Here is a 22,128-nt window from a genome sequence, read left to right as displayed (position 1 = left end):
GCTGACATTAGAACATCACTTGTCAGCTGTGACCAAGGGGGAATTTGCCCAGGTCCGCCTGGTGCACCCGTTGCGGCCCTACTTGGATCAGGAGGCACTTCAAACGGTCACTCACGCCCTCGTCACCTCAAGACCTGACTACTGTAACGCGCTCTACATGGGGCTGCCCCTGAAAAGTGTTCGGAGACTACAACTGGTCCAGAATGCAGCCGCGCGAGCAATACTGGGTGTACCAAGATACACCCATGTTACACCTATCCTCCGCGAGCTGCACTGGCTCCCTATCGGTCTCCGAACGCACTTCAAGGTGCTGGTTATTACCCTTAAAGCCCTACATGGCGTAGGACCCGGATATCTGCGAGACTGTCTTCTGCCGCATACCTCCCAACGGCCGATAAGATCGCACAGGGTGGGCCTTCTCCAGGTGCCCTCGACCAGACAATGTCGGCTGGCGGCTCCCTGGGGGAGGGCCTTCTCTGTAGCCGCTCCGACCCTATGGAATGATCTACCCCCAGAGATCCCGATCCTTCCCACGCTCACGGCCTTCCGAAAGGCTACCAAAATCTGGCTATTCCGGCAGGCCTGGGGCGATTGACCTCATGAATGAGGTCCAGCCCCACCCAGATTGAGTGCATGAAGTAGTCTTTTAATCTGTTTTTCTCTGTTTTTTTAATTCTTTTTTTAAAAAATGTATTTCTGTAAGCCGCCCGGAGTCCTTCGGGATTGGGCGGCCTATAAATTTATTAAATACTTAAAATACTTAAATACAGTTGAACCATAGTATGATGAACAAGCCACCATTCATGGGATTCACCCAACCCAGGAAACAAGATCAAAGTGGTTGGGTTCCCATATCATCTCAAGTCAAACTGAAGGAAAGAGCTTCAAAGTTGAATCGAAGCCAATTATGGCTCCGTGTAGGGATGACCAAATGCACAAGAGATTCCAGAGAGATTCACAAGAGATTCCAGAGATGCTGAATGTTGAAATCGGCATTGCCTTTGTGCAACAGAAGCTCTCTCCCTTTCACACATGCTTGCAACGTCACAATGCATGTACAAAAGTGATACACTTGGGTCACCGTGATGCTGTTTTCAGTGTCGTGTGTGTGTTTGCTTCACAACCCACCTGTAGCTGTGCCCCCCCCCCCTAATCTTTTGAGCACCTGGGACCAGTTCAATGGAGAGGTTTTTTTTCTGTAGATCGGGGTGTGTGCGTATGCAGTTTTGTGTGCTGTCCGGATCTCAAATGTGTCAGCAGATGGGGCTATACTTGCTTTTGCAGTACGGTTCTTAGCTGGCCTCAGACCGGTGTCACTCCGCAGCTTGGGGACCTGTCCTACAGATACCCAAACTTTAGAGGCGGGAGGGGAGATTGATGAGGTAGCCAATCAGTGAGCAGTGGGCGGGGCTACGATAGTGCGGATGGGCCGGGGGAGCAAGCAATGGAGCGGCTTCTGGACGGGTGGGAGCGAGAGAGCAACAGGGCTGGGGCTGGCACTTACTTCCGGCTCCACCGGTGGAACCTCCTCTCACGGGTTCAGTAGATTTGACCAACCGGTTCTACCGAACCGGTAGAAACCCACGTCTGCTCTGCTCCTACCTCCCCTTAGGCTTATAGGTTACGCAGTGCTGATGTTGTATCCAGTCTTCCCTGTAGTCTGTGCCTGACCCAGAATCTGCCGAGCCCCGATTGGCTGAGGAGAAACTGGGGCCACTAGATAAGGAGCTGTCAAAAGCCTGGCAGCTGCTGTTCCTGTTATCTGAGCAGCCACACTAGTTATCAAACTAGTGCTTAATGTTAGCCTCCAACGTGAGCAATAAAAGACTGTTAGCTTTTACCAATTGTTTTGCCCCAGTAGGTAAGTCCCCTCGCGTTGGGACATAACAGCTGATACACTATATTGCCAAAAGTATTCACTCACCTGCCTTTACTCGCATATGAACTTACAGCATTTAACCTGTGATTATGTCTTCCAGACTAAATTGCTGCTAGTATTGTTTTCCCCGTGGATTCATTGTTGAGTCACTGACACTGCATTAGTGCCTATAATGTGGCTATTTATTTCGGTTCCACCACAAAACCGCGCTCGACTAAACCGCGTCGCTGACGTCATCAACAGGGTGACAACAGCGCGGAGACAGAAGCACGCTGTAAACCCTAAACCTAAAATTAACCCCTAAACCTAAATATAACCACCCTAAACCTAATCCTAAACCTAACCCTTAACCTAACCCTAAAGCTAACCCTATACCTAACCCTTACCTTAAGTTGAATCGGCTTGCTTTCAAAGCGCTATTTAAAGCGCCCTTCTTTCTCCGCGCTGGCTGTTGTCGCCCTATTGATGACGTCAGCGACGCGGTTTAATCGGGCGCGGCTTAGTCGAGCGCGGTTTTGATGGGTCACGATTTATTTCCTTAGTCTACTCCATGCTTCATTCATTTTTATTATCCTACAGATGCATATCAGTTATAATGTGACTTCCCCAAATTAATGGACTTTTTTCATTATTCTTTGTGCTAATTATAGTTAGTCTGGATTTTATCAGACTGATTGTCATTTATCTGTTCTGTATTAATATGAGTTATTGGGTAGAGAACTGGTAACAACATCAATTAGACATCAGTCAGCAGAGATCTGGAGCATAGGGCATGTCCATATGGGAATGCATGGGGCAGGCAGAGGTTGAGGGGAGCAGGTAGCCCTGCAAGTAGCTCGATTCTATGGTATCTAAAGCTTTAAAGGAAATAACCAGGAAACTTGAATTGCACCTGAACATCTATTGGGAGCCAATATAAGTTCATATGCGAGTGAAGGCAGGTGAGCGAATACTTTTGGCAATATAGTATATAGACTCTTGTATGAAATTGACAGTGGCCTGTCTTATAGGTAGGAATCTTTCCATTCCCCACCATCCTGTCAGAGCTGAAGAAGCTTCTTGGATGAGAAGCGAAACGTCCTCCAAAGGAAAACCAAGGAAGTCCAGTTGCCTCCTGAAAAAAGCACTTTCAGGAGGCCTTATAGGTAGTCCTCAACATAACCCCGATCATAACTCTGCCAGGAATTCACTGGCTCATTATGGTTTCAGCTGGCGAGAACAGAAGATGCACACTGAGAAAAAGGAACAAATGCTCACATGAGCACGGGGGGGGGGGGATTGTAAACAAAATTCACCATGGAAACTAGGCCCTGGCTCCCCTGAGGACTGAACATCCTCAGTAGCCACAGCTGCAGGAAATTTTGGAAATGTACTTGGGGCAGATGTGGCTTTGGGCACAGGACAGGCAACCTGATGCCTCCCAGATGTTTTTGGAGCCCCCACCACCTGCTATTACCTCAAGGTATCCCTGGCCAGGGGCAAAAATCTATGGGAGATGAAACTAAAAACATCTGCAGGGTACTTGGTTGCTCTTCTATGGAGTCAAAATTTCACTGACTAACTTTCTTTCTTTCCTTCCTTTCCTTTCTTTCTTTCTTTTTTTCCTCCCTCCCTCTCTCCCCCTTGATCCTAGTCAATCACCCAGTGGCTCAATGTTTGGGAGATAATTTGTGCGTAAAAACCAACCCGAGATCCTTCAAAACAGATTAGAATTTAAATCCTACAAAACTGGTAGGAGATTCACGTGTGTGTGTGTGTGTGTGTGTGGGAATGGCGGGAGGACATCTGTTCCTGGACTTCTTCCAGCATGCCTCTCTGTGGCAGGAAAGAAGCACCATTTTGATCCAGGATAGAAGAAAGGTTAACCCTTTCCCTTCCTCTCCCGTGGCTTTTCTTAGACGTTACTTGAAGCCTTCCACCGTTCCTCTCGAGTTTCTCAAAATTAACTGCGAAATCCTGTCCAAGATATTCCCAGGCCACATCCGCTGTTCTTCTTTCCTTCTTCTTTTTGCTAGGAAGGGGTTAAGCAGCCGCTTTACCAAGTCTTCCCACGGTTCTCAATCTGGACCTCCAGCTTGGTCTTTGAGCGGGGGGAGCATTGACAGGAAGCGGAGCGTTGAGAGGAAGCGGGGCGTTGAGAGGAAGCGTTGACGGGGAAGCCTTGAGAGGGAGCGAAGGCTCCGCGCTCGTCTTCTCGTGTCTTTTCTCGTGTTTCACGCGGGTGGAGTTGCGTTTGAAGCTTTTGCCGCAGCTGTGGCAACAGAAGGGTTTTTCCCCCGTGTGGGATCTCTGGTGCGAGATCAGGTGGGCCTTCTGAACGAAGCCGGCCTTGCAACGCGAGCATTTGAAGGGCCTGTCTTTCGTGTGGGTCCTCTTGTGCACAATGAGATGGGTCCTCTGGCAGAAACTCTTGGGGCAGTGGGTGCACTTGTACGGCTTGTCCCCCGTGTGGATCCTTTCGTGCTTGACGAGCGAGGAGTACAAGCCGAAGCTCTTCCCGCAGTCGGAGCATTTGTGCGACTTCTCTCCCGTGTGGGATTTCTGGTGCCTCCGGAGGTCGGGCATCCGGGTGTAACTCTTCCCGCAATCCGAACACTTGAAAGGTTTGATCCCTCTGTGGGTCCGTTGGTGGGAATGGAAATGGGAGCTCCGATGGAACGTTTTCCCGCAGTCGGAGCACTTGAACAGTTTCTCCTTTTTGTGCGCTTTCTTGTGTTTGGTAAGATGGGCGCGCTGGCTGAAGACCTTCCCGCACTCCGAACACTGGTAGGGCGTGGTCCTTTGGTGCATCTGCTTGTGTTTCAGGAGGAGGAGACTCTGAGTAAATTCCTTCCCGCATTTGGGACATGGTTTCGGTTTCCTTCCTTTGCCGGTTCCTGGGTGAAGGAGGACTTTGCTGGTATTTTGACGGTCAGCGGGAGAAAGAATGGATTTCGCTTCTTTGGTCTTTTGTCCAGCTTCCTTCTGTCTGTCAGATTTGCGCTGAGAAGTTGTGGGCTCCTCTGTGTCTTTACTCAAGGCGCTTTGAGGTACAATTTCTCCAACATTTGCTTGATGGGGACTGTTTTTCTTCTCTTTCTCCTTTTCCTTTTCTTTCTCTTTCTCCTTCTCCATCTTCTCCTTCTCTATCTTCTCCATCTCCTTCTCTTTCTCCTTCTCTGACTTCTCCTTTTCCATCTCTTTCTCCTTCTCTGACTTCTCCTTCTCCATCTCTTTCTCCTTCTCCGACTTCTCCTTCTCTTTCTCCATCTTCTCCTTCTTTTTTTTCTTGCTGTTCCCCTTCTTGCTTTTCTCTTGCTGCTGGGATGCTGCCACAAAAAAAATGGAAAGACAACTCAAGTGAATAAGTTCACCCCATTGGTTACCCCAGGAATCAGTTGACACCCAAATCTCATATAGGAGGTGAAAGCGATTCGCTCATTGACATCATGCTATTAGAGCTGATCACTTCCAGCTGTTTCTTAACCATACGCAAAGTGCTTTGAATTCAAATCTCTTTAGATCAGTCTAGAAATTGAGCCATGGCAACTGGACTTTGGTAATGTCTTGTAAAGGCCACACTTGGAATACTGCATTCAGTTTTGGTCGCCACGATGTAGAAAAGATGTGGCGACTCTAGAAAGATTGCAGAGGAGAGCAACAAAGATGTTTAGGGGACTGGAGACTAAAACATATGAAGAACGGTTGCAGGAACTGGGTATGTCTAGTTTAATAGAAAGAAGGACTAGGGGAGACATGATAGCAGTCTTCCAATATCTCAGGGGTTGCCACAAAAAAGGAGTCAAACTATTCTCCAAGGCACCTGAGGGTAGAACAAGAAGCAATGGGTGGAAACTAATCAAGGAGAGAAGCAACTTAGAACTGAGGGGAAATTTCCTGACAGAACAATTAATCAGTGGAACAGCTTGCCTCCAGAAGTTGTGAGTGCCCCAACACTGGAAGTCTTTAAGAAGATGTTGGATAGCCATTTGTCTGAAACGATATAGGGTTTCCTGCCTGGGCAAGGGGTTGGACTAGAAGACCTTCAAGGTCCCTTCCATCTCTGTTATTCTGTTCTGTTCTGTACTTCTTTTCCTGATCGTTCAATATGTTTTGCTGCTTATCCAAGTAGCTTCTTCAGATAAGCAGCTTCTTCTTGGATAAGCAGAGAAACGTTTCAAACCAACAAGACAAGAAGTCCAGTTGCCATGACTCCATTTCCAGACAACTCGGCCTGGATATCGGAGAATCTTCAACGACACTTTGAATCGGAAACATGTGATTTAAAGTTTGAAACACCTTACTTCCCATGCAAAATTATCTCATTTTGGAAAGATTTTGAGCTTGAAACACTTCTTAAAATGATTAAATCTATAAAAATCTAGACACAGCACTGAAACTAGGATCTCTGGTATTTTCACATTATTTCATTTGTTTATTTGATTAGTATTCTGTCTTTCGGCTCCGTTGTCTTTTTTTAGGCAGCTTAATAGGCATTCTGATAAATGTCCAGCAAGGGTTTGTTTCAAATTCTATTTTGAAACTGTTAGGAAAGTAACAGGAGAAGATACTCTATTTTTCGAAGTATAAGACACATCTTTTTCCTTCAAAAAAAGAGGCTGAAAATCTGGGTGCGTCTTATACATTTCACCAAAATGGCCGTGCATAGCCTCTAGGAAGCTTTGCTCCTGGGGGCTGGGGAGGGAGGGCAAAAATGAGTGAAAAACGGGCCAATTTTTGCTAAATTTTGCCCCTCCCCCCCCCCCCGCAGGAGCACTCTATAAGCCTCCTAAAGGCTATTTATGCCCTTTTTGTAACAAAAAATGGGCCCGTTTTCGCAAAAAGCAGGCTGTTTTTTGCTTGTTTTTTGCTTGTTTTTTGGGGGGGCACCCCTCCAGGAGCACTATAAGCCTCCTAAAGGCTATTCATGCCTTTTTTTGAAAAAAAAAAAGGGGGCGGCATTTTTGCAAAAAACGGACTATTTTCAGGAGGTCTGCAGAGTGCAGAAACTTTTTTTTTAATTTGCTTCTTCACAATCGTGGTGTGTCTTATACTCTGAAAAACACGGTAACTTTTAGCGACTGCAACAATATTTCATTTATTTTTATGCAAAATATATTTGAAATTTCTGGTGTTATGGAGGAAATTTAGGTGGTTAGTAAGAGCTGACAACAGTTTGATGGCATGTAATCATACAATCACTTCCAATAATAAAAAAGCTCAGAGCAATTTTTAGAAAAAAATATGGCAAGGTTTCTGTTGAAACTGGCATTGGCCAGAAACGTGAGAGCGTTTGGGGAGATTTGGAGCAATAAAGGGACGGTTTGAACTGCCAGCTGTTTGTGTCATCTCTGTGCTGATTTTATTCCTATTCTTACAATCACAATGACCCATACTTCCATTTTTCCCACCTGCAATGCTGACAACTTGATTGATCCCTTTCTCAGAAAGTTGAGAGCGTAGACCCAAAATGGCCTCATCTTCTTCCTCCATCCAGGAGTTTGGACCCAAACCAGTGAGCGAGATAACTAGTGCAAAAATAAAATCCAAGAAAATAAAACCTAGGTTCCTTTATTTAACCATCCTTCTATATGTCTCAGCACAAAATGAACAACAGCAACGTAACAGCAACGTGAATGTAGACTAAGAGCAGTACTACCGTAAATGTCTTTGTCAGCTGCCACTGTATGCTTATCATGTGGTGAAAGTCTGCCATAAACTGTGGAGAGGGTGGATGGGAGGGGGAAATGCTTGGGGGAAAGCGAAAGTAACCACTGTATCTTCCTGAGATGCTACTTCAAGGTCAACCCAACATATCTGGAAGGTGCCAACAGAGGAAACAAAACCTAGAGATTCTTACCGAGAGAGGTCACATTTTCATAATTCTCCTGCATCACTTCCTTGTACAAAACTCTCTGACTGGGGCCCAAGAGAGACCATTCTCCCTTGGAGAAGCAGACGGCGACCTCCTCGAAGGAAACGGGCTAGAAGGAAACAACCAGAACCTTAATCAATAGGGAAGAAACCAGGCGAACACGAATCACTCCAATAAAATAAACACCTGTTCTATGTGATGCATTGGGAAAGGTGGTCAATATAAGATAAGCAGGGTGATCCCCTTTTACGACCTTCTGACAAGCAAAGTCCATGGGGAAGCCGGATTCGCTTAACAACCGTGTGACTAACTTAACGACTGCAGTGATTCCCTTAACAACTGTGGCAAGAAAAGTCGTAAAATGGAGCAAAACTCAATTAACTGTCTTGTTTTAGCAACAGAAATTTGGGGCTAAATTGGGGCCATAAGTTGAGGATTACCTATATTGGGATCTCCCAAAACTCAAAACTAGAACCTGCAAGATCCCTCCTTGTTTTTCTTTTCACAATTGAGAACTATAAAACAATTGTATTTCTTTTAAAAGATATCATTCTTTTCCGTAACAAAATTCAGCTAAGATATTGACCATTATTATCTGGGCTCCAAAATCGGTGTATTATTATTATTGATCCATCTTGGAGAGGGAGAATCTTTTTCCAGGGGGGTTAATTCTTCTAGAACAAGCTTTCTTAAAACTTTGTCCCTCTCAGCGCCCTTCCTCACTTTTAAAAATTATGTAGATATTATTGTTGTTGTTGTTATTAATTATTTATTCAATTAAAAATTATGGAGAATTCCAAAAGAGCTTTTGTCTGTAGGGGTATTGTATTGTATTAAAATTAATATTGACACATTAATTGCCAATACTGCTTTTTGGGATTGTATATGTATGTGTTATCAGGAGTGGGTTACTGCTGGTTTGCAACCCGTGGCAACGTGCTCGTGCGGTTCAATGTAAATTTATAATGAACTGCACACGCACAGTCACTAAAATTAAAAAAATTCACTACCAGTTTGGCCAAACTGGGAGCAACCCACCTCTGGTGTGTGTGTGTGTGTGTGTGTGTGTGTGTATGTTCCAGCATAATTCTGGAACGCCTCAAGCAATTTCAACCAAACTTAGTACACAGATGACTTACTCTCTGGAAACAAATACTGTGGGGGTAAGATACCCCTAAAACACTTCAGGGTGCGTGTTCTGTTAAGATACAGCCTGTTGTGCCGTAAAATGGCTTCTACTGTGCAGTACACCGCAGTTGCCATGGTAACGGATTCACAGTGCTCCTCAAGGGGGCTCCCTCTGGTTAAGGGGAAAAATCCAATATTAGAAATTATGTTTGTTCCGGACATTATCCCCTTATAAATAAATACCTGGGCAACACACGTGTGTGTGTGTGTGGGGGGGGGGCAAATACATGGAGGTCTTGTTGCTAAGCAAAACGTTTTATGACTTTTCTTGCCACAGCTGTTAAGTACATTGACTTTGCTTGTTAGAAGGTCCCCAAAACTGATGACGTCACACACACACACACACACACACACACACACAAACCGGGGACACTGTAATTGTCATAAGCATGAATCAATTGCCAAGCCTCCAAATTCTGATCACGTGACCATGGGATGCTGCAACGGTCGTTAAGTGCGGAAAAACGGGCGTACGTCACTTTTTTCAGTGCCGTTGGTATCTCAAACGGTCACTAAACTAACTGCTGTAAGTCGAAGACTACCTGTAATTTTGATTTTGCAGAACCCTGAGAGAGTCACCACCTATGTTCCCTCTAAGGAGCGCGGCTGCGCACGTGGCAAGAAAACACCGTGTAGCAGTTTCCAACTGCCGCAGTGATTTCTAATGTCACAGGCTCCGGAAGCTGAGGGGCCTCAGATTTTCTGTCCTGGTTAGTTTTGTATAGTTAGGGTTAGCACAGGCGTGGGGGGTGGGGGGACGGCGGCAGGAGCTTACGCAGCACAGCCAGTCTCCTAGGACCTCCTAGGCACCAGCTGCGCCGCTCAAACTACCATCAGTCAGCCGCGTTCAGCAAAGCAAGCGCGGGGAAGTCCTTGGTGTGCAGCCAGTCCTAGCTGCTTGCGCTTGGCACTGCGGCTGAAGTGAATCCCCAAAGGCCCCATCGCTACCAGAATAACTGCTGCCTCCTCCTCCTCCTCCTCCTCCTCCTCCAACAGCACTGCCGGACTTGCTGTCCGGCACTGCGGCTGAGGTGAAGCCACCAAAGCTTCTGCCGGCACCCCCGCCCATGGTAGCGGTGCCTCCCCCTCTGCTCGGAGCACCTGAGCTGGGCCCCGCGTTACCCCTGCCCCCTCCTCCTCCACCGTGATTTTGAGGAGCAAAAATTTCAGGTGCTCAGGCATGAAAATGTGCCACTCAAACACTGTATTTTTCTGCTCGCATTGGAAAAAAATTAGAGGGAACATTGGTTGCCACTCTAGAAGATCTGCCAGCCACCCCAATATTCATTCTTCGCAATCATTGGCTCTTTCTCACCTGAGCCTGCTGGGTCAAAGCCACTCCCCCTCCGGTCCTCCTGCAGGATTGGAGAAAGCGAAAGTACCCTGTGGATTTTTTTTGGGCTCCTGAGGAAAAAGCAGAAAGTACTCTTCAGAAATTCAGGCCATTTATCTGTCAGTTCACTCTGCACTCATCCAACCAGTAGCATCCCACTGCAACACAGGGATAGAAAAGACACAATTAAAAAAAAAAAGTCAGATACTCCCCAATGTTTTTTGGGGGGCAGGGGGGGAGTATAACGATCACAAAAGAAACAGCCCATGCAAAAAAGGATGATATAACAAGAAATGAACGTTAATGAAAGTACCATCCTCAAACAGGGGTGGGCTTCAAAAATTTTAGCAAGGGGTTCTCTACCTGGTTGCTGGGTGGGTGTGGCCATGGTAAGCATGGCCTAGTCAGCCTCCTGCACTATGGGGGACAGGGTTGTGCCCTCCCCGGTCTCCGGAGGCTTTTCTTGAGCCTCCGGGAGGGTGAAAACAGTATCCCCAGGCTCCAGAGGCCCTCTGGAACTTCCGGTAGTGTTCAGTCCCAAGCCTCTACTGTATATGGCAGCAGACTTGGCTCTCTGCCACAACTAAGAAGGGAGATAAGCAACGCCTTGGCTGGGAGTCCAGAAAGCTATCTCTATGAAACAAGGCTTGAACTTACGAAATTCTCTCAATCTTTCTCTACGGCTGGATCAGTAAATTGTTGTTTTCTGCAAAATTCCCCTCCTCTTGCCCCACCTATAAGCTCTCCGGGTGGGGCAAATCAGTAGCCACCTGTTCCTATTTCCTTCTGTGACCCTTTTTCCAAAGCTGCTCCCTCCTCCTTGCAGCCCTACGCATACGTACATCAGGGACAGCCTCCCTCTGTTCTTCCTCATTGCTCCCTGACTCAGACGCCACCTAGTGGCCAACGGGCCTCTTTAGTCCCTGGTCTGACTCCGAACACTGCCCCCCCCTCGAGTCTTCCTCAGCCTCTAGGGCAGCCTCATAGTGTTCATCGCTGTCAAGATTCCAGCAACAGGTCAGCCGGCCGCTGTTGGGCCACAACAGGTAGGCCTGTTTTTCTTCCTCCCCGAGCCTCCATGCGTGTCCTACACTCAACTGCATCCAAAATGGGACCACGTGGAGACTCTTGGGAGGGGAAGGGTGGGTGGGGCCAGCCAGGAGTGGGATTTGGGGGGGTTCTCCGACCTGCACGGAAACTTAGCTAGAGGTTCTCCTGAACCCCTGCGATTTAATCACCTTTGGTGGGAAGGGAACAGTGTTCTATGCGCCTTTGACATATAGTTACCTTGCCTAAAGGCGGTTCCTATTTTTATTTGCATTTTTACGTGTTTTCAAACTGCTAGGTTGGCAGAAGCTGGGACAAGTAATGGGAGCTCACTCCATTACGCAGTACTAGGAATTTGAACTGCCGACCTTTCTGAGCGACAAGCTCAGCCACCATCCCCTAGAATTGAAAACGACTAGCACATATGTGTTGTGGCCCAGCAGGAGCCATTGGAGCTGCCGATGGACTCCGATAGCGAGGACTCCTCTGAGTCTGCTATGGGAGATGTGGAGGACCCTGGGCAGGGTTCAGACTCAGAACAGGGACCAGAGAGGCTGGTTGGCCACCAGGAGGCGCCTGAGGCATGAAGCAATGGGGAAGATCAAAGCGAGTTTGTCCCTGACGCCAGGCAACGTCGGGCAGAGAAACAGAGGCAGCAGTTCCGGAGACAGACTCATAAGAGATAATCAAGCCCAGGTGGTTGTAGCTTGGCCCCTCCCAAGAGAGTATATAAGAAGAGACTTTGGGAGGAGTCCTTTTGCAGGACACAACCGTTCGTACTAATCTGGAGAACTCCTTCTCTGGTCTGACTTGTGTTCCCGTGTCTGTTGGAATCAGGGTTGCTGCCAACTTCTTGCCAGTGAGTTGTGTGTGGGCTTTCAGCCAACAGGATTATAATTGCTGTGAATAAAGAGTGGCAAACAGCTAAGCCTGTGTCTGCGTTCATTACCGGATGGAGGGGGGGCAGAACACATATGTGTTAGGGGAACCTTTACCTTTAAAAAGGATATTGTTATTTTACTGAATTATAGATCCATTCATAGATCCATTAAAACAAATACTTCAATATTTAAACATGTTGATAACTTGAGCTGCCATGTGTGAATAGGCTGCAATATAAATTTCCTAAAATATATAAAATATGTGTATTTTACTTTATGCCTTTAAATAGATTTTCCTGAGGAAGGGGCCTCAAATTTCAGCAGATTCTCAAGAAGATTCATGGCACACAAAGGTTTATAAATGCTTCATTTAAGGCAAACTGTATCTGGAATAGCATAAATAACTTCAAATTCTAGAAGGGTTTGATTACACCAAAAGAAAGATATGGTTCAGAAATATCCAGCCTTGAACATTGGGGGGGGGGGGCAGGTTACACTTTTCTGGAACTCTCTACCTGGCATTTTCACTTTCTGACCTCTGTCAGTTTTCCAAAAGATGCCCTAATTAATTTACGAGCCTCGAAACAAAGTTCAAAAGAAATCCAGTCATTTGTTAGGAGCAACATTTTTGGCAATGCCTGCTGTAGAGTCAGATCTGATTTCCGTTTAATGATGGCTGAACTTTACCCCTGAGTCTCCCCTCCCCTCAGTCTGTGTCATAAATCACATCCACCAACAAAGTGCTTTAATGATGGCTGAACTTTACTCCTGCGTCTCCCCTCCCCTCAGTCTGTCATAAATCACATCCACCAACAAAGTGCTTTAATGATGACTGAACTTTACCCCTGTCTCCCCTCCCCCCAATCTGTGTCGTAAATCACATTCACCAACAAAGTGCTTTAATGATAGCTGAACTTTACCCCTGCGACTCCTCTCCCCTCAGTCTGTGTCGTAAATCACATCCACCAACAAAGTGCTGAAGCAGGTTGTAAAATTTTGTGTTTCACACGTCTGCTGTAGAAATCTGAGATCTGACCTTGGAATTCTCTCCTGCTTCTCCTCCAATCCAATGTCAACTTGATAACAGGCATGGAAATGCTTTACAAGTTGACAACCTGCTTATACCAGCACAACCACGACAAGAAAGAAATATATGTTTTTAAAAAGTAGGTCCGTACAGTTTTACCTGGCAAAACATATTCATCTGCCTCTTCCTCCATTTCCAGCTTCAGCAATTCTGAAAGGGAAGAAAGATAAGAGGAGATAAATAAGAATCACGCCTCCCCTCCCCCCATTTTAAGTTTATAGGGGATTATAGGTAGCCCTCGACTTATAACAGTTCATTTAGTGATCATTCAAAGTTGCAGTGGCACGGGAAAAAATTATTTATGGCCATTTTTCACACTCTCGACCATGGCAGCATCTCACATGGTCACATGATTAAAATTCAGACACTTGGCAACTGGCTCATACTTATGATGGTTGCAGCATCTAGGGGTTCCTTTTTGACCTTCTGACAAGCAAAGTCCATGGGGAAGTTGGGTTCACTGAACGACCATGTTACTCATTTAACAACTGCGGTGAGTCACTTAATAACGAAGCAAAGAAAGGTCGTAAAAGGGAGCAAAACTCCTTAATGAATGTCTTGCTTAGCAACATATATTTTGGGCTCGGGCGTGGTCGTAAGTCAAGGACTAGCTGTAATGTCAGGGCTCCTGGGCTTAGATGGGGGGGGGACCAGCCCTGACAACACCCCCCCACCCCCCGTGCAGCTTCAATGGCTGAGGGGAGAATCAGAACCTGTGTCTCCCCACTCTTAGCCCAACCCCCTTCCTCTCTACCTGACACTGAATTTTGGAGTGAAAGGGAGGGGTTGGCCCCAAATTCCCTGGGGGTTTCTGAGGCTGTGAAAGGACCAAACCCGACTCTTTCTGCTCCTAGACCAAAAGTAACTGTGAGAGGGATCTTAGTGGGCAACCATTTAAATACGAGCCAGCCGGGTGCAGCAGCTGCCAAAAAAGCCAACATAGTTCTAGGCTGCATAAACAGAGGGATAGAATCAAGATCACATGAAGTGTTAATACCACTTCATAATGCCTTGGTAAGGCCACACTTGGAATACTGCATTCAGTTTTGGTCACCACGATGTAGAAAAGATGTGGAGACTCTAGAAAGAGTGCAGAGAAGAACAACAAAGATGATTAGGGGACTGGAGACTAAAACATATGAAGAACGGTTGCAGGAACTGGGTATGTCTAGTTTAATGCAAAGAAGGACTAGGGGAGAGATGATAGTAGCCTTCCAATATTTCAGGGGTTGCCACAAAGAAGAGGGAGTCAAACTATTCTCCAGGGCACCTGAGGGTAGAACAGGAAGCAATGGGTGGAAACTAATCGGACCTGGGTACCTGAGAGACCGCCTCCTGCCAATTACCTCCCTAAGACCGATTCGATCGCACAGACTTGGCCTTCTCTGGATTCCATCTGCCAGCCAATGTTGGCTGGCGACTCCCCAGGGGAGGGCCTTCTCTGTTGCAGCTCCGGCCCTCTGGAACGACCTCCCCGTTGAGATCCGGACCCTTACTACCCTCCCGGCCTTCCGTAAAGCTACTAAGTCCTGGCTGTTCCGGCAGGCCTGGGGCTGTTGATGTATCCAGCCCCACTTTAAATTGTGAATGTTGTCGCATTTTAATTTTTGTACTGTCTTATTTATCCCTTTCCACTTTTTATTGTAAGCCGCCCGGAGTCCTTCTGGAGTGGGCGGCATACAAGACCAATATTTTTTTTATTTTTTTTAATCAAGGAGAGAAGCAACTTAGAACTGAGGAGAAATTTCCTGACAGAACAATTAATCAGTGGAACAGAAGTTGCCTCCAGAAGTTATGAACGCCCCAACATTGGAAATCTTTAAGAAGATGTTGGATAGCCATTTGTCTGAAGTGGTGTAGGGTTTCCTGTCTAAGCAAGGGGTTGGACTAGAAGACATCCAAGGTCCCTTCCAACTATTCTATTCTATTTTACTTCTAAATCTACTCTACTCTATGTCTAATCTAGTCTCTCCATCCCAACTCACCTTTAAATGTGCATAAAACGTCTTTTAGTTCAATTCTCTTTCTCAAAAAACGGTGGAACCTGTACTCCATCTCCTTGAAATCTCTCTTACATCTAAAATGTGCTCCATTCTTCCTGCTGATAAAAAGGGGGAAAATATGAGCCCTTTAGGGTTGAAAACAAATGGTCTTTTATCTAATTTCCATCTAGTAATGATTTCCTAGTTGTCATTTCTTATCTATTTTGTCTCTCTAATAAACTCAAAATCTGCCTATCCTGGATTCATCCCACAATAACATTCCACATGCAAGCATGAAGCTTTTTGCCAAAAGAGTACAGGTCGTCCTCAACTTACAACCGTTCATTTAGTGACCTGTTCTGATCCCCCCTCCATAAGCCGTGGCACTCCGACACAAAGATTACTGCTAGACAATTTATTCACAGTAAATTAACACACTGACAAGACTTTGGCAGCAATCCAGACTTCCAAGATAAGAAATACGCACAAAAGTTTCTCCAGCGTTGGTATATGTTGAATCCTGCAAACAGCCTCCTCCCAAAGTCTCTCCTTATATACTCTCTTGGGAAGAGCCTAATCACAACCACCTGGGTCCAATTATCTTCTGTATCTGCACAGTTGCTCTCTGTGTTTATCTGCCCGCCTTTGCCTGGTGTCTGGGACTAACTCCCTTATCTCCTCCTCACTGCTCCAAGGCCTGACGTCAGGGACAAACTCCCTTTGCCTTTCACCGCTGTTCCATGCCTCAGGCACCTCCTGGTGGCCAACCAGCCTCTCTAGTCCCTGCTTGGAGTCTGAACCCTGTCCAGGGTCCTCCACATCTTCCAGAGCCGACTCATTGGGCCCCTCGCTATCGGAGTCTGTTTGCAGCTCCAACGGCTCCTGCTGGGCCACAACAGTGACCATTCAAGGTTACAACAGCACTGAAAAAAGTGACTTATGACCGTTTTGTTTTACATCGACGACCGTTGCAGCATTTCTGTGGTTACGCTTGGCAACTGACTCACATTTCTTACCGGTTGCTGTGTCCTGGGCTCATGAGATCCCCTTTTCTGACAAGCAGATTCACTTAACGGCCACGCTACTAACTTAACAAACGCAATGGTTCCCTGAACAACTGTTGCAAGAAAGGTTGTAAAAAGGGACAGATTCACTTAACTGTCTCGCTTAGCAACAGGAATTTTGGGCTCACTTGTGGTCATAGGTGAGGACGGCCTGTATATGGGCTGTTACGTTTAGGTTTGAGGTTGAGGTTTATGGGATTTATATGCCGCCCTTCTCCCAAGGACTCAGGGCAGCGTACAACATAAAGGAAAACACATATTACAAAAATTAAAAGGGACATTAAATAAAGTATCCCAAAAAAAACCCCAATTGATATTTACAATAAAAATTTTAAAATTAAATTAAAATTAACAACCAAATTAATCCTGTGTTTTCAGGCCAGGCCAGCTTGTTGGAAAAGCCAACTTTTTAGGGCGCGTCAGAAGGACTGGAGGTCGAGGATTATGCGAAGCTCCGGGGGCAGCTCATTCCAGAGGGAAGGCGCTCCCACAGAGAAGGCTCTCCCCCTGGGGGTCGCTAGCCGACACTGTCAGGCCGACAGCAGCCTGAGGGGGCCAACTCTGTGGGATTGCACTGGACATTGCACCTCCACATTGGCGACCGGAAGGGCATCTGGCCAACTAAACATTTTCTCAGACTTCACCCCACAAGTGATGATGGAGTTGTTAAAAAAAGATGATGATGATGATGATGACATGCTTGCCTATCCTGGTTGCTAACAATACAATGAAAAATAAGAAAAATAGAATTAAAGTAGGCCAATATAATCAACGCAAATTACATGACCCAAAAGTTAAGGAATCATTCTGAGTCAACCCAATGAATCCAACACACTGACCCAACAATATAAACATACCCCTTGGTTGGTCTTCTGAGGCTCTGCAGCAAAAAAAGAAAGGAAGGAAGGAAGGAAACAGAAAGAAAAAAATGTATCAGGCACGATAATTTCCTGGGAAGAATTCAGATTCTTTTCTTCTGTAACCATTAACCCATAAAACATTACTAAACAGCATGAATCATTTTCCCCTTAAGTAAAAGTGAATAGATAAAAACATAGAAATGGTTTTAATTAAAGCAACCACAAAATAATATGATTAATTATTCCCATACTTAATGAATTAATCCAATAATTTTCAAAATATTGCCCTGACAATGCTCCACTCAACTCGTTTCGATGGGTAAACAGGCAATATATAGGCAATCCTCAATTTACGACAATAGAGCCCTTATGACTTTTCTTGCCACAGTTGTTCAGTAAATCACTGCAGTTGTTAAGTGAGTAACATAGTTGTTAAGTGAAGCTTAGCTGACTTTGCTGGTCAGAAGGTCGCAAAAGGGGATCACAGGACCCCGGGACACTGCAACCGTCATAAATATGAGTCAGTTGTCAAGCATCCATTTTACTCATGGGACCATGGATCATAGGATGCTTCAATGGTCGTAAGTGTGAAAAACAGTCGTAAGTCATTTTTTCGGCGCCATTTAACTTTAAATGGTCACTAAGTGAACTGTTGTAAGTCGAGGACTGCCCATCAGCTTGTCGCTACTTTAGTCAGACAGTGTGGGTTAAATGCTGTCTCTTAAGGATTATTTTGAACGAGCCACATTTATAAGGAGTCTAGAGGTCCTTGACTTACAACCCTTCATTCAGCGACTGTTTTGAAGTTACAACAGCACTGAAAAGAGTGACTTATGACCATGTTTCACACTTACGACCATTGGAGCATCATGGTCACAAGATCAAACTTTGGAGACTTGCAACTGGTTCATATTTATGACAGTCGCAGTACACCGAGGTCATGCGATCCCCTTTTGCCACCATCTGACAAGGGGGAAGCTGCGCTCGCTTAATAACCGTGCGACATAACTTGGGAACTGCAGGGGTTCGCTTAACAACTGTGGCAGGAAAGGTTGTAAAATGGGGCAAAACTCGCTGAACAAGGGTCTCGCTTAGCAACATTAATTGGGGCCCAACTGTGGTCGTAAGACGAGGATGGCCTGTACACGTTGAGAAGCAGCAGGTGGATCTTTGAACCCAAAGGTCACATTTCATTTTGGGAAGCGGGTTTTAATTCCCCACCTTCGACAGAGGCTCCTCTCCTCCGCCGTGTTCTCCGTTCCTGGAAAGGTGCTCATCTCTCCTGGCGATGATGTCCTTCTCCAGCTCTTCCAACTGCCTCAGCAGGAGCTCCTCTTGGTCTCGGAGAAACCTTTGCAGCTCTTTCCATTCCCAGACAATCGTCTCCCGCTCCGATTCCGTCTGTCTCTGCAAGGTCGCAACGGCGTAAGAATGCTTGTTTGTTTGTTTTATTGAGCTTGTATGCCGCCCACTCCCGAAGGACTCCGGGCGGCTTACAATAAAACAAGGGAGGGGGATAATACACAAGACAACATATTAAAATATACAACAGTCACAATTTCCGAGGGGCTGGATATTTCGAAAGCCCCCCGGCCTGCTGGAGCAGCCAGGACTTAACGGCTTTGCGGAAGGCCGGGAGGGTAGTGAGGGTCCGGATCTCCACGGGGAGATCGTTCCAGAGGAAGAATGTGTTACCCTACTCCAATGATGGCGAACCGATGGCACGCTAACTGGAGCCGTCTCTGCGGGCACGCAAGCCCTCGTCCCAGCTCAGCTCCACCCGCCTCCCACCGGCCAGCTGGTTTTTAGGTCTAGGCCCTGCATGTGTAGCAGGCACGTGCGGGAGATGTGCATGCATGCATGGGGTGCACACATGGGGACACAGCTGTGTGCACATGGGGTAAGCGTTGGGGAGCATGCACAAGGGGTCGCATGCACATATGCGGGGCAGGAGCGTGAGGGAGGGGGAACACAGGGGGATTGTGTGCGCATGCACGGGGCAGGGGGAGCACAGGGGGGTTGTGTGTGCATGCACGGGGCAGGGGGACCATAGGGGGGTTGTGTGCGCATGCACGGGGCAGGGGGAGTACAGGAAGGTTGTGTGCGCATGCACGGGGCAGAGGGAGCACAGGAGGGTTGTATGCGCATGCAAGGGGCCGGGGGAGCACAGGGGGTTCTGTGTGCATGCAAGGGGCAGGGGTAGTACAGGAGGGTTGTGTGCACATGTATGGGGCAGGGGGAGCATGGGAGGTTGTGTGCACATGCATGGGGTGGGGGGAGTACAGGGGGTTGTGTGCGCATGCACGGAGCAGAAGGAGCACAGAGGGGTTGCGTGCGCATGCACAGGGCAAGGGGAGCACCGGGGGGGGGTGTTGTGCACATGCACAGGGCAGGGGGAGCACAGGGGGGGTTGTGTGCACATGCACAGGGCAGGGGGAGCACCGGAGGATTGTGTGCGCATGCACAGGGCAGGGGGAGCACAAGGGGGTTGTGTGCGCATGCACGGGGCAGGGGCAGCACCGGGGGGTTGTGTGCGCATGCACAGGGCAGGGGGAGCACTGGGGGGGTTTGTGCGCATGCACGGGGCAGGGGAAGCACCGGGGGGTTGTATGCACATGCACGGGGCAGGCGGAGCACAGGGGGGTTGTGTGTGCATGCACAGGGCAGGGGGAGCACCGGGGGGGGGGGTGCGCATGCACGGGGCAGGGGAAGCACCGGGGGGTTGTATGCACATGCACGGGGCAGGGGGAGCACAGGGGGGTTGTGTGCGCATGTACAGGGCAGGGGGACACCGGGGGGGGGGGTTGTGCACATGCACAGGGCAGGGGGAGCACAGGGGGGTTGTGTGCGCATGCACGGGGCAGGGGGAGCACAGGGGGGTTGTGTGCGCATGCACAGGGCAAGAGGAGCACAGGGGGTTGTGTGTGCATGCACAGGGCAGGAGGAGAACTGGGGGGTTACGTGCGCATGCATGGGGGAGCACAAGGGGGTTGTGTGCTCATGCACGGGGCAGGAAGAGCGCATGGGGTTGCGTGCGCATGCATGGGGCACATGCATTGCATTATGGGTGTGTTTACGTGTCGGCACACAACAACAAAAAAGTTAGCCATCCCTGCCTTATTCCAATGTCCAAAAGGCTGGTCCTGATTGAAAATCTCAGCTAGGTTTTGCTAGGCTGAAGAAGGGAGACCTGAGGGTCTTAGCCCACCTTAGCGATGGTGAGTTTTCGTCCAAGGAAAAAAAAGAGAAAAGTTCAAAGGGGGGAGAAAAAGTATGATTGTGAGAGGGATCTTGGAGTCCTAGTGGACAATCACTTAAATATGAGCCATTCGTGTGTAGCAGCTGCCAAAAAAAGCCAACACAGTTCTAGGTACCAAATTCAAACTGGCACCTCCAGACGCCGTCTTTTGAATGCAGCTCCTACAGGATCTCCAACTTGGTTTTTATCCACCTCATAGCAAATTTTGGGCCAACAGCCATTTCTAAGGGCAGCCTTGCAATGAGAAGGTTGTAAAAATTCAAAGAGAAGAAGAAGAAACTCGCAACACTACAATAGGTCTTACCAGCAGATCCTCACTTTTACTCAGATAAGGGAGGTTCATTTCTCCGTTCTTTTTCACATTCTCTCGCAGCATTTGAGTCATCTAGGATTGAAACAGGAAAAGTTAAAGATCTTTTGCAGAGTCCAATTGAATTCTCTGCTTAAAATAACTATTTCAAAAGAAAACCCTGAATCTTAGATTTTGAAAAATTAAAGCTGAAGCCGGATAACCTCTCTTCCAGGATCTTTAATCCAGATGTCTAGAACAGTGTTTTTCAACCTTGGCATTCGCTGGCTGGGGAATTCTGGGAGTTGAAGTCCAGACATCTTCAAGTTGCCAAGGTTGAAAAACACTGGTCTAGAAGATATTAAAATATCTGGGTTTGGTTTATTTGTGTAGATAATGCTTGCAACTCAACAAGCCATCTTGGGTTTGAAAACTATTTTTTGGCTTGCAACTAACACGCAACATGTTCCAACTATCTATTTTTGTTTTGCCATGTCCCTAGGACAGAATAACAGAGTTGGAAGGGACCTTGGAGGTCTTCTAGTCCATCCCTCCTGCTCAGGTAGGAAATCCTGTATCATTCCAGAAAAATGGCTGTCCAGTCTCTTCTTCCAAGCTTCCACTGATGGAGCGGCCACAACTTCTTGTGGCAAGTTGTTCCACTGATTAATTCTAACTTCTCCTCAGTTCTAAGTTGCTTCTCTCCTTGATTAGTTTCCACCCATTGCTTCTTGCCCTACCCTCAGGTGCTTTGGAGAATAGCTTGACAACCCCTGAGATATTGGAACACTGCTATCATGTCTCCCTTAGTCCTTCTTTCTATTAAACTAGACATACCCAGTTCCTGCAACTTTTCTTCATATGTTTTAGCCTCCAGTCCCCTAATCATCTTTGTTGCTCTTCTCTGCACTCTTTCTAGAGTCTCCACATCTTTTCTACATCGTGGCGACCAAAACTGAATGCAGTATTCCAAGTGTGGCCTTACCAAGGCCTTATAAAGTGGTATTAACCCTTCACGTGATCTTGATTCTATCCCTCTGTTTATGCAGCCTAGAACTGTGTTGGCTTTTTTGTCAGCTGCTGCACACGGCTGGCTCATATTTAAATGGTTGCCCACTCGGACTCCAAGATCCCTCTCACAGTTTACTACTGTTGAGACAGACCTGGATCACTTAAGAATCATCCACAGATGCAGCCTAGAAGTGTGTTGGCTTTTCTGGCTATAATATCTGGTTTCAATTCAATTCAATTTATTGAGTTTGTATGCTGCCCTATTCCCGAGAGACTCAGGGCGGCTCACAATAAAAAAGGGAGGGGGATACAAAAAAATAAAATAAAAACGACAATTTAAAATTCTACAGCAGCCATAACCTCGGATGGGGCTGGATAGTTCAACAGCCCCAGG

At 47.0% G+C, this 22,128-nt stretch overlaps 1 protein-coding gene across 1 annotated transcript; it reads right to left on the bottom strand.

The window, feature by feature from the left end:
- Window positions 1-2,626: 2,626 nt before the first annotated feature.
- LOC116502479 (zinc finger protein 436-like) lies at window positions 2,627-20,819 on the bottom strand. The gene is made up of 6 exons (XM_032208360.1): window positions 20,739-20,819; window positions 18,397-18,582; window positions 7,719-7,842; window positions 7,237-7,386; window positions 3,919-4,887; window positions 2,627-2,736 (listed from the first exon to the last, which is right to left on the bottom strand). The coding sequence occupies exons 1-6, from the start codon at window positions 20,817-20,819 to the stop codon at window positions 2,627-2,629; spliced, it is 1,620 nt and encodes a 539-aa protein (XP_032064251.1).
- Between the last annotated feature and the right edge of the window lie 1,309 nt (window positions 20,820-22,128).

This window comes from Thamnophis elegans, chromosome 2 (assembly GCF_009769535.1).
Source record: "Thamnophis elegans isolate rThaEle1 chromosome 2, rThaEle1.pri, whole genome shotgun sequence".
Classification (NCBI taxonomy): domain Eukaryota; kingdom Metazoa; phylum Chordata; class Lepidosauria; order Squamata; family Colubridae; genus Thamnophis; species Thamnophis elegans.
The sequence above is the reverse complement of the archived record's forward strand: the minus strand, read 5'-3'. Positions and strand labels throughout refer to the sequence as shown.